This window comes from Phasianus colchicus, chromosome 8, assembly GCF_987193195.1.
Source record: "Phasianus colchicus chromosome 8, bPhaCol1.hap1.1, whole genome shotgun sequence".
In the NCBI taxonomy this organism is placed as follows: Eukaryota; Metazoa; Chordata; class Aves; order Galliformes; family Phasianidae; genus Phasianus; species Phasianus colchicus.
Genome location: NC_143443.1, coordinates 35,142,962 through 35,155,157, shown reverse-complemented (window position 1 = coordinate 35,155,157; position 12,196 = coordinate 35,142,962). Strand labels below are relative to the sequence as shown.

The 12,196-nt window shown below is 44.4% G+C and overlaps 1 protein-coding gene across 3 annotated transcripts in view; it reads left to right on the top strand.

The window, feature by feature from the left end:
* The window catches only part of TCERG1L (transcription elongation regulator 1 like), a 64,190-nt gene that overhangs the window by 39,213 nt on the left and 12,781 nt on the right, over positions 1-12,196 (top strand). For 2 of the 3 annotated variants that reach the window (XM_031597253.2, XM_090145679.1), the window contains exons 6-9: positions 1,799-1,893; positions 2,811-2,899; positions 6,866-7,020; positions 11,669-11,738. In XM_031597253.2, coding sequence (XP_031453113.2) covers positions 1,799-1,893; positions 2,811-2,899; positions 6,866-7,020; positions 11,669-11,738 — 409 coding nt within the window. The remainder of the gene's footprint in view (positions 1-1,798; positions 1,894-2,810; positions 2,900-6,865; positions 7,021-11,668; positions 11,739-12,196) is intronic. The other variant, XM_090145678.1, reaches the window with a different exon arrangement.

Here is a 12,196-nt window from a genome sequence, read left to right as displayed (position 1 = left end):
CTTGGGATGAAGGCACACAGCTTGCAGGGGGCTGACATCGGGTGTTGTTTGGCTGCAGCACAGGCTGAGCCTGGCCCATAGAGCAGAGTCCCTGCAACAGATGTCTGGTGAAGAGGGATACATTTAGAGATCCTCTTGATACTTATTAGCTGTTCCCTTCTCCTTGCTCCTTTAATGTGGCAATGAGTTGATGTGATTTGTAAATTCTCTTCTCCACCACCTATAAAGATTGAGTAATTTGTCTCTTGAGAAAAATGACATCAATTTACATTTTTATTATTGTGATATATTCAGTGGTGAATCGGAGTCAGACCCTTGACAGGTTCAGCCTTTTCCATGATGCTGTGGCTGCATCTGTTCTGTTGTCTGAATAATTTTCAAATTAATGGGATAGCATTTTTGATGGAATTGACTCGTAAGGTAAAATCCTGGAAAAACACCACTTGCAAATAGTTTCTCTGAACCCAAGTTTTAGTTGGGTGACTGGAGAAAACTTGGCTAAAATGCCCAGGTGGAGAAGCGGAAGGACAAGGAAAGGAAATAAGCAAATGGAAGAGAGATTATCTTTTGAATGGTTTCTTCCTGTAAAAGCCACTTTTTCCTGATTGTTTGGGCTGTCTGATACCGGCTGCCTTTTGCCTTTCCTTCTGTTCATTATGGCCCCTCAGTTCTCCAGACGCAGTCATTTCGTAGTGGAAGCACTTTTAGCATTTAGCATTTCAGATGCGGACAACTGCTTTGTAAAGGGGAAGAACTTGTTCTTACAACTGCTTCCAATTAAAAAGCAATTAAGAACTCATGTGCAATTAAGAGCTTCTGTGGCAATTGCTACAGAATCGAAGCCAGCACATGGCAGCGCCTCGGGCTTGCAGGCTCTGCTGAATGTGTCCCTGCACTGTGTTAGCCTTCCTGGAGGTGGGGGGGCTGACCCTTGGGAAGGATGTTATACTGGTCCCTTCTGTGTCTGTCCTGCATCCATCCTGTATCCATCCTGCTTCCATTCTATGTCCATCCTGCATCCATTCATCCTGCATCCATCCTATGTCTGTCCTGCATCCATCCATCCTGCATCCATCGCACATCCATCCTGCATCCATCCTATGTCTGTCCTGCATCCATCCTGCATCCATCCTATGTCCAGCCTGCATCCACCCATCCTGTATCTGTCCTGTGTCAGGGCTGCACCTGAATGACACAGTGTCCCCATTCCCCTCTCCACGATCTCCTCTTCTCCTCCCACACTGCTCCATTTTCCCAGTCCTGAACACGGCCCAACCTTCTCTTGGGGTTTGTCTGAACGAATGCCTATATCAGGCAGCACTGATAGTGCAAGTGCAGTTAGTGTATGGGAGGTGCAAGTGGGTGTGCAAAGATTGTATTTTGAGAGTGCCTCATTATGATCCTTTTTAAGGAAATTGTTGAGCCTAGTTTGGACTTTTAACCTCACATGCTGCTGTCCCCACCATCGGTCTTCTTGCTCTGTCTAGCAACCTGGTGATAACTTAGTGAAGAGAAGGAAAAATGCGTTTCCAAAGTTTTTGAAGAATGCAGCCTGCAAGGTGGCTGGTGGTTCTGTCAAACGTGGTCTTAAAAAAACAGGTTTTGTGCTGGGGAAAGAAAACATGCTCAGTGTGGGCAGAGCTCTGTTTGAAGGACGAGTGCCACTGAAACAAGGAGTGAGCACCATGCTCCTCATCAGGTGTGTAGAGCTGGGGTTGGGAGCTGGGGCCTGGACCCGCAGGTGGGAGCAGCCCCAACCTTCCTGCATGAAACTAATGGGCAATGCTTCCCCTTGCAGATAAAGGCAGAGAACGCAGCAGAGCCTCCTGCCCCCCTGCCCTGATCCTTCGCACCGACAGGAGGAGCGCCTCTGTGGAGAGGGATGGCGACAAGGTCTGCTGTGCGTTCCCTTCTTCCCTTCATTCTTTCCTTAAAAACCATTGCATGATATGGAATGGCACAGATCAGAGCTGGTATAAGGAGCTTGGTTTAGCTGTGCTGTGGAGCTCTGTCAGCCAAGAGCACTACAAGGCTGCCTGCAGTGGGCATCCAGCTGCCTCAGGAGCTCTGTCCCGAGGAGGAGATGAGGATGGAGCACTGCCCAAGCCCTCCTTTGCTTTTCACATTCTTGCCATGCTGCTGTCCATAGGTTCTGCAGGTGTTCCCCACATCTGCAGCTGCGTTGGCACTGGGGCACATCCTCAGTGCTTCAAGCAGCAAAGTACTTTCCAAAAAAAGACCTCTGGACATGCTTTTTATTATTTTTTAATTAAGTACATGCTTGTCACTGCTGTACTGAGCTGGATGGCTGCCTTCCTCCCACACCTCCTCCTCATAGTTTGTTCCCATAAGTTGCACCAGTAAATAGCTGTGCTGGAGCCATTAAAGCACTTGCAGGCTGTACTTGTCAGCTGTGCCACTCCAACACCTTGCTTGGTGCCTGTGTTACAGGACAGAAGTGGTGTTGCATCCACATACGGGACTCACTTCTTCACAAGGGCTCGTTAGCATTTTGTCTTTGCAAAAGAAAAGTACACACAAGCAAGCAGTGAGTGATGCTCACTGCCCCATGGGAGCTATTGGCATGGGCTAAAGCTGCTTTTTCATTTGTGCTCCTGAAAATGGGGCAACAAGTTGATTATATCCAGTTTGTCCTGACTGTTTCCAGAGCGCTTGGCTGTTCATAAAGCTGCTAGTGATATAATGGCCATGTAGGTAATCCACTTCAAGTTTAAGGAAATGATTTGTAAGACAATAACAGTCTTATGCGTCGGCTTTATTTGTTGACTAATCTCTGTCTCTCTTTCAAGGATCATTCTTTTAAACTAGTAAATGAGGATGACAGTACTTCAAATGGCAACAAGCCTGTGGCATCCACTCCAGTGCCAGGATCTCCATGGTAAGCAAATGCAATTAGAGCTAATAAAAGTCATTCATCATTGCTGTTTCTCTCGCCAAACATGCATTAGTGGTCTCTACGTGGGGAAAATACACCACCCTGGATGTTAAGCAGCAGCGCCGTATTCCTTTTCCACTGTAGCTTTCCCTCATTAATCATGTACTTAGCAAAAATGAGAGGATGTTTTGTGACTGCCTCCCTGGGATCCACGAGGTAAGTGCAGCGTGCTGCTGCCAGGAGCACAGCTCAGCCAGGAATGGCTTCTGGCAGAACATGCCTGATGCTTTTTCTTTCTGATTGCCTGGGTGCTTCACTGCTGGTGTTCTGCAGCACGGTGCTGTGCTCAGCCGGGTTCTTAGGGCTCAGGTCCTGCTGGAGCTCTCATGTATTGAAGATCCAGCGTGGATGACTCTTGGATAGATCAAAGGGGGAGTGCAAGACCTGTAAGAAATGTTCTTGCTTTTTAGGGCCAGACCTTCTTCTCTTGTTAGGTTGCAATAGTAGTCTCTTAGTCTTGCAGGATTGGTGTTGCTTTCAGGTTGTATCTGAAAATCTGTGGAAGGTTGTGTCTCATGCCATAGGTTTCCTGATCACATTCCCATTCACTGACTTACATTGATAACTGAAGCTCTTGTGGCTTTAAAATAGAAATTGCTTTTCATTTTTGGTCCTGGATGGCTGACAAGAAGGATTTTTCACCTATTGTACCCATATGCTGTGGAGTAATCAGTTTATTCTCATTGACTGATGTCTGTGGGATCTTTGGCCAAAGCACTCCATATAGATACCAGCCATTATTTCTTGTTATTATTCCATGCCATTTTGCAGCTTGATGCTATGAATACAGTGTGATGTCATATCTAATCTTGGCATCATAAATGGGATTTACATTAATAATTTCTCTTTCTGGTAGTTGCTAATACAGGAACTAGTGCAGGGGAACCATTTGAGACTGGGTGGCAGTTCCACATCTCCTGCAGCAGTGGCTGCTGGGCAGCTCATGGGCACCACCCTCAGATCCAAACCTGTGATGCTGAAACCTCTGAGGAGAAATCTTAAGTTTCTGAGTCTCCAGAGGACTATTTGGTGACCCAGTGAGTATTCATGTGAAAGATAAGGCATTGAAACCTCATTCTTGGGACCAGAGGGAAATGGCATAGTCCTCACACCAACAGTTATCCCCTATTCTGAGGTGAGAGTCTCATCTACCAGTGGCACGATGAAACATGGAGCATACCTGCTGGGTGTTCAATCAGAATTTACTTTTTCTTTTGGTTGTTTTGTAGTTTAAAAGAAGATATGCAACACAGGTTCAACAAATCCTGCATTTACTTCAACCACTTTCTGCCCATAGGTTGGCTCCATGCTTCTGTGAGCCCCGTGGTGTTGTGACGTCTCCAAGTGTTGGGCTGTCATGCTGAAACAGGAGCAAGAGATCGGAGTGGGGCTGGAGATTGTGCCACTTAAAACAAATCAAAAGGTGGTTTTTTTCAGCAGTTAGGTGCTGCCAGCCCCTCTCAGCCTTGTAGGGCATTCAGCATTTGGTGCAAGAGTTCATAGAACTGAATATTTGATCCTTCTATCCTTACCCAGAAAAGCAAAATAGGAGAAAAAGAGCCACTCAGGAGTAGCTAGATCATACTTCTATGGCAGAAACAGTTCAAGAACTTTAACAAGCCTTTCTACCTTACGAATGAAAATAAATGTTTATGTAATCATCTTGTTCCCTTTCTCACGCTTAAACCACAGTTTCTATAAGGGAAAAATGAGCACAGCAATCTCTGCATTTCCAGTTTATGATCTGTGACGGAAACAAAATATCATGCGTCCCCTATGGATAATTGAAACTGTCGTTGTACCATGGAGGAATAGGTGATATGTTACGTGGGGAAGGGGACATTAATTTTAAATTAAATGTCAAGTGATATTAGTCACAGAAGAGGCAAAAAGGGGCCACCAGGGAGCGCGGAGTTTTTCAATGGGGTGGCTGCACAAAGACCTGGCCATACACTGTGGTTAATGGGCACCGTTGGTATCCGTGCCAGTGGTCAGAGGAGCACTGAGCACAGCAGCCTATCAGCAGAGGCAAAACACAAATTTCTGACAGCACTGCTTCCAATCTCACGTAATATCTTTGGCTGTCCCATGTATGTGGGGTGGCACTGCTGTTCCCCAACAGGGAGCTGGATTCGAGCTTCCCAGGATTTACATATGGCTGATTCCCCTCGCGGTATTAATTCTGCAGTATGTCTGTTTGTTCATAATGTGAATTACAGTGAGGGGCATTTCAAAACAGGCATTTACTCCTGTATGGGATTGGGCCTGTGCCCTGACCATAGTTCTGATATTTAATAAAAGGGCAACAACAGCCTGTTTACATGAATCAGCTGAATCTGTCCTCTTCACCTAAATGCCAAGGGCTTTTTCCCTTCCCTCTGGGACAACTGTGGTATTTCTGGGAGTGCAGAGTCTTGATTTGGAAATGTTCTTTTACAACTCCCTCTTGCTATTTCATGCAGAAGAGACTTGGGGCCAATGGTACAGTTACAGTTCTTGACCTGACTGTCAGTGTTTCTGGTAGAGCAGATCTTTAGCTCTGAGACACAAAGTAATGTATATATACCTCATTATTGCCCTATAAAGTATGAGAGGTTTGAGGGGCTGCTTTTTGATCTAGCATGTTTGTGCATTAAAATAAACAGAAAGTTACTAAAATATTTGTCACCCATGTTGCTGAATTCGAGCCTAAGCTCACGTGTGCTGTAAATACAAGTGAAGTCCTCAGCTGAGCTGGTACAGCTGGTTCTGTGCTCAGGAGTGCTGTGGGTGTTTCACAGTGCTGTGTGCAGAGCTGGGGGCACACATGGCACCGAGCTGCTCATGAGCTGTGCACAGCTGCCACCCCCTGCAGGCTGTTATATGAGTTCTTTGGGTTTGATTTTGTGTACGGGCAAGGTGAGTGGTCACGTCTTACTTGTGGTAAATGGGAAACGTTGGGTCACCCACTTATAGTGCGTTGCAGTGATGGACCGTTTTTCATATTTGTAGTCTTCTATCCAGACCAGATTTTTTTTTAAACCACTTCTGCTCCCTTCTCTTTATAACAATCGACCATCAAAACTTCTGCTAACAAGATTTGGCCTTTCCAAATGTTCATGTATCAGAGGCAGCATTTTCCCCTCATAGAATCAATAAGGTTGGAAAAGCTCTTGAGATCCCCATGCCAACCCCAGCACACCCCCACCACTGCCCCTATCCCTCAGTGCCACATCTACCAGTGTGTGCGCGTGTCTGACCAAGTCACAGTGAATATATGCTGCCTATTAGTTTTCTTTGCCATTCAGAAAGTGCAGGCTTTGGGTCAATATTCTGCTAGTTTACTTACTTATAAATTCAATGAGCTCTTCTGAGTGTACATCATGGTGGTATGGGACTTATTTTCCTTATTACTGTAGCTGTTTTATAATGAATCTCAGTGCAAATAGTGCTGTCATGCAGAGACGACTATTTGAGCTGATCAGGTCAATAAACTGGCTTGCACAGTAATGACTTGGTCATGTTTTTGGACTGGCTCCAGAGCCTCCCAATTTTGCGCTGTGGGTTCCTGCTGCAGCCATGTGCACTCCCCTGTGTGGTGCCCGTGACCAAGTGGCACTTTAAAATATGAAATTTGTTTTCCTACGACTCTTTTCACTGTGTACATCACTGTGTTCCTCCTCCCCTTGCTCTCTTCACTACCATGATAAAGTAGTTCACCTGCTTCTGTGGGGCTTTTAGACCATTCATGTTGCATGGAAGGAGTCATTCTGCCCAAGGTGACCTGCATGATGTAGAGGAACCTTGTGCAGGTGCCACTCTGTGTCTCACGCACTGTTAACAACGAGATACAAGAATTAAGCTTGGAGTTAATTGCTTGGTCACAAGTGTATTTGGCATGATCTAAGCATAGTTTATCTCTTGGACTAGGTGTGTAGTCTGGACTGGAGATGACCGGGTCTTCTTCTTCAACCCTACAATGCAGCTGTCGGTGTGGGAGAAGCCGGTGGACCTGAGGCACCGCGGCGACATTAACAGGATCCTCGAGGACCCTCCGCACAAGCGCAAGCTGGATGCTGCAGCAAGTAACTAACGCACCGCGACTGTGCCTCTGTGCCAACGCTGTGGTGGGGCTCTGTGTTCAGTGGAAACGTGATAACCACGATTCAGTGGCTTTCTTTGAGACTTGGTGTCAAGTACCCTGTTAAAATTGATGTTCGTTAGACAATAGTTATTTCCACAGGAGTGGTGAGCGAGGGGACGGAGAGTGCTCATTACTGGCAATAAAGAACCAGGTGGCTTCTTGTACTGGAGGAAGCTGTGATGTATAAAATACATCTTGGAAGACAGTATTACTGTTATTTCCAAGACGTACATTATGAACGCAATACCAATGCATTATTTAGCTATTGCACAGGGGCAGATACTCCAAAGTTAATAATTATTCAACCAAGTTGTAGAGGAGGAAAAACTCCCAGTAGTAAATCTCTAATGGCTGCTAAAAGGTTTGATGGAAACATGGGTGCTTCAGTCTCAACATAGATCTACCAGTCCCCTTTTAAGCACTGTACTGTTGAAGGGGAAATCTGTGGTGCTGGCTAACACATACCATGCTGATCTGCAATAAAACGTGCTAAGTGGTTCAAAGTACAGCCTAAAGGAACAGCCTGGGCTGTTGGCAAGCTGGAGTTTGAGGGTTGTTCCTCCCCATCATGGACAGTTTGCAGAGGAAATTCCTTCATCCCCACGCCCCTTTGTTGTTCCATCTATTTGCTCCACTCTCTGTTGCCTTGTTGCCCAGTCCAGATGTTGTTCCCACCTATGAGCAATCCAGTAATACCCAGTACCTGTACTTGCCCATGTTCTGGTGGCCCCACAGTTTTCCACCACATAGTTCTTCAAAAAGTTTCACCAGTTTTTTCACCAGTTGTTGGCTCCCTTTGCACTGTTACTGGGGCAGTTCCATTCAGTTTTAGTGTTTCTTCTGTTCCCTAAAGCTTCGCGTTGGCTTTCATGTCTGGGCTGTGCCAGTAAGGTACTACCATTGTGGTAGTACATCCAACCATTGGAAGTTCTGCTGGTCCTGGTCAGTGCTGGTGGACCTGTAAACATTGTGCTTTATAACAGGTTCACTGAAAAACCTCCTTCAGCTGACTGGTGGTGAGGTCTAGAAATAGAGAGGGGGGAAAATGGGACTTACATCATTCCTTTAGAACATAGTTACTGTAACTAAAAATCAAATAGCACTATGTGTCTTAAGAAATGACCTGCCTTGTATTGCTGTTGGGAGCAATAGCACAGGCATTGATCCAGAGGCAGGGCTTCCAGTTAAATACTGTGGCACGAGTTGTGAGTGTGTGAGTGATAACTACTATTTATCTCATCGTTATTAGCAGAAGGATACTGAAGAAATACCACAGGGAGTGGTTTTCTATTCCTGTACTCCTTAATATATAACATCATTACATTTTTTTCAGTATTAATTTAAATTGTCAGAGGCTTGAAATTTGCATCATTTTTTTTTTTTCTGTGTGATTTCAATAACTTTAGCCCTGTGTCTAGTAATTCCAAAGCGTATCTGCTGAACTTCATTCTTCAAGAGAAAAGTAGAACATATGCTTCTCATTACTGGATATATTGAAGGAGTGATTAAGTACTGATGAGAGAGCGCGGTAGCCAAAGACAAAAGCAGGGGTCATTGTTCATAGTCTCTAATGAATTACCGAGAAGAATCTAAAGGCACTGCTGATAGGTGCCACTTCACTCCCATCCTTTATCATGTATATATTCCACCAGGATTTGATTTATGCACCAATTTCTTTATGACCATGGTTTTCATTGCTGCTAATAGTCTTCATCTTCCTTGATATAACTGGGATTCGTGGTTGCTCAGTATTTGAGGCAATCAGGTTATAATTAGTACATATTAGCTGCCAAGGTGGAAGAAATTATTTGTTACCATTTCTCTTAGCTAGTAATCTGATTAAATAAATAGCACAAATGAGCCATGTGTTTGCAACAATGGCCAAATGGATTTAGCTTAGTTGCCGCTGCTGAGTTTTAATTAGAGTTTTGAAATCAAAGTCACGAAAAAGTTAACAGGCGTAATTATTCACAGGGCATTATAGGTTATCTGCGCATCATTCCACTGAAAGATCAAGTGCATTGGTAATTCAGGCATAAATGAAACATTGCTCATTTGCACATGGTGCTGCCTCCAGGCAGTGCTGGTTTTGGCAGAGCTGTGAGGCAGACCCACCCTTGGTCCCAGCATCCCCCAGCCCATTCCATGGGCTCAGTGTGGTCTGAGCCCTCCAGCCATCCACTCCATCACAATTACCAACATTTCCATCCATGTATTGCAAATGACCAAATGCAGAGGAAGCACAGAAGCGAGGGCGGCAGGGAGCAGTCAGTGCCAATTCTTTAAAGGAAGATCCAGTTCTTCAAACCTAGGGGTGACATTTGGAACATGGGCCCACGATTGTGGTATTCATCATCAAACCTGAAGGCGGCTGTGGGCAAGGCAAGGTGGTGGGAGTAGATAGGAAAGCAGAAAAAAGACTGAAGTTGAAAAAAGGGCATTTTCTTGACAATTTTTTGCAAATTGATTGCCTGGGTGTGAAGGTCAGGAGGTCTTGCTTATTTCAGATGGGGAACAGAAAATTGGCATTTTAATTACAGAAATTTGCATGTTGATTCACACTCAGTCTGATAGCTATTCACAATTAGGGATGAGTTAGTCTACTCTTTTCCCACAAAAGCTTTTTAACAGTTCATTGTAGCATTCAGACAAAACTAAGCAGCCTGCTCCTTTTATAGAATCACAGAATAGCCTGGGTTGCAAAGGACAACAAAGCTCATCCAGTTCCAACCCCCTGCTATGTGCAGGTCACCAACCAGCAGCCCAGGATGCCCAGAGCCACATCCAGCCTGGCCTTGAATGCCTGCAGGGATGGGGCATCCGCAGCCTCCTTGGGCAACCTGTTCCAGTGCCTCACCACCCTCTGGCTGAAAAACTTCCTCCTAATAGCTATCAGCATTGCTCAGCTCCCTCTTACATGCGATCTGTACACGCTGGGGCTCTGCAGAACCACAGGTCAGGTTTCTATGTGTTGCCAATGGATTGGCAGCGCTTTGACGCACCTGCCAAATAGTGATGTTTTCTTTTCGTTCTGGAAAGTGAACCAAAATTCATTACATGGCTGGGATTAGTCAAATGATTTAATTAATCGGCACTAAGCCTGGTAGACCATCAGACTGTGTCGGTGCTCCGCTTCATGATTTCATGGAGAGATTACTGTCAAGTAATATTCTTCCTCAGTGCTTTAAGTTAATTACTTGAGGTTGTGCTCGGTTGCCTCTCTCCCTCTCTGAGGTTGCTGCTGGCCTTAGCAGCGTGCTGTGATGCAGCACATTGCTGAGTGAGGGTACAGACACCATTTGTCATCTTTCACTGTTTTCCGTCTTGCACTGAGGTGTTAAGTGATGCTGCTGACTCTGTTCTTGTTCCATTTATTCGAGGCAGTCGGTTGTGCAAGAGGAGCAGGGAGGATTTGGTGTCCCCGCTGTTTGTGGGCTCTCACTGTTTTCTGGGAGAACTTGAGATAGGTCAGGAATAGGCAGATAGGAATGTGGGCAGATTGTACCAAGTTCCTTTTATCTGAAAGTTATGTGGTCGTTGAAAGTTGGGTTTTATAAATGTAAGAGCAGTTCAGCTATTTCACAAGAAGAAATGATACAGCCTGCTTTTCAGAGAACTATGGTAGATCTTTTCCAAAGATGGCTGCACATGGAGTTTAGGTTGTCTTTAGGGCTTCATGGGATCATTTTTCATCATTGGTGGGTTTTTCTCTTGTGCTATGGAAACCACAGCTTGATAGGATAAGAGCTGTGTGAGTGGCTGGTACGGAATCGAGCGCCATCTGCACCTTCCATCATCTTTGGGAGCAACACCAAGTGCTCTCTTCTTTTGTATCATTGTCTTCTGAATTCATTAAAGCTGAGATCTCTTCAGCTTCTAAAGCTTTATAGTATTGCTGTTGAACTACATTCCACCATCCAAGTCTATGGATTGCTTTTCTTGTTTCTTTGTAATTTGAATTGGATGTCTTGGAGAATTCAGCAAGAAAAGGTAATGGTTTCATAGAATTGGTATATATGTAAAATATGATTAGATTGATACACGTATTCTTAACGCTTCCATCTAGTGAAGAAAGCTGAGATCAAGCTCTCCTTATTTTAGAACACCATTCACTTTGTGTTATTCTCATGTTAAGCTATAGCTACTAAATATCAAAAGCATTGTTTGCTTGCTGTTCTGCCTCCGGTCCTCATAGGCTGCGGTGTCACAGCTGGCATCTGTCTCACTGCTCCTTCTGCAGTGATGTAACGTGTGCTGCGTGCGTGCAATTGAGATAAATAGTAACGTTTGCTGAAAGCCCACTAATACACTAATATACCACTAATTTCCCTCTAGCAGGGAAAGAAAGTGAGTGAAGAACAAGATTCTTACACTGAAGCTTGAAATGTTCCAATTTCTATTAGCTTTGGTGATATAAAGATTGGACTTGGGCAAATAAGAGGAACTTGTCATTAGTTGATAAGTTTCAAGAGAGGAAAGCAGTAAAGTAACTGAGTTGGAGCAAAGAGAGAAGAATGAAAAGTTTCTTTGTGGAATTGTCTTCCCATTTATCTAATTCAAACCTAACTGCTCTATTTGTTTCTTTTTAGCAGATAAAAGTGTGAGCTCTTGTCCAGGAGATGAAAACGATGATCTTAGCATCAAAATTAAGAGAAATAAGTAAGTCCTAATGTTTACTTGCCTATATTTAATGTTGGGAATCTAAACTACGGTACTGATTAGTGCAAAGAGAATAGAAGATAATAGTATTCTCTTTTATGTTGCCATTCTTACCTTGCACTGAATGGTTCTTTGCTCCTCAGTAGAGTTTCCTTGGATTTATATTATTATGTAGAAAAAATCAGATCCTTTGAGTTCAACGCTCGAAGTATATAAGGACTTAATATGTAGCATCAAAAGTATATATTAATATTTAGTATGTAGTAAATATGTACTCTTAGTATTTATTTTGTATCTGTAAGCTTAATGTAAAATTGATATTCAGTATAAAAGTACTCTTAAGCTCCAATCCCCTGCCACACGCAGGGTCACCAACCTCTACATTTCATAGCAGCCCAGGCTGCCCAGGGCCCCATCCAACCTGGCCTTGAACACCTCCAGGGATGGACGGGGCGTCC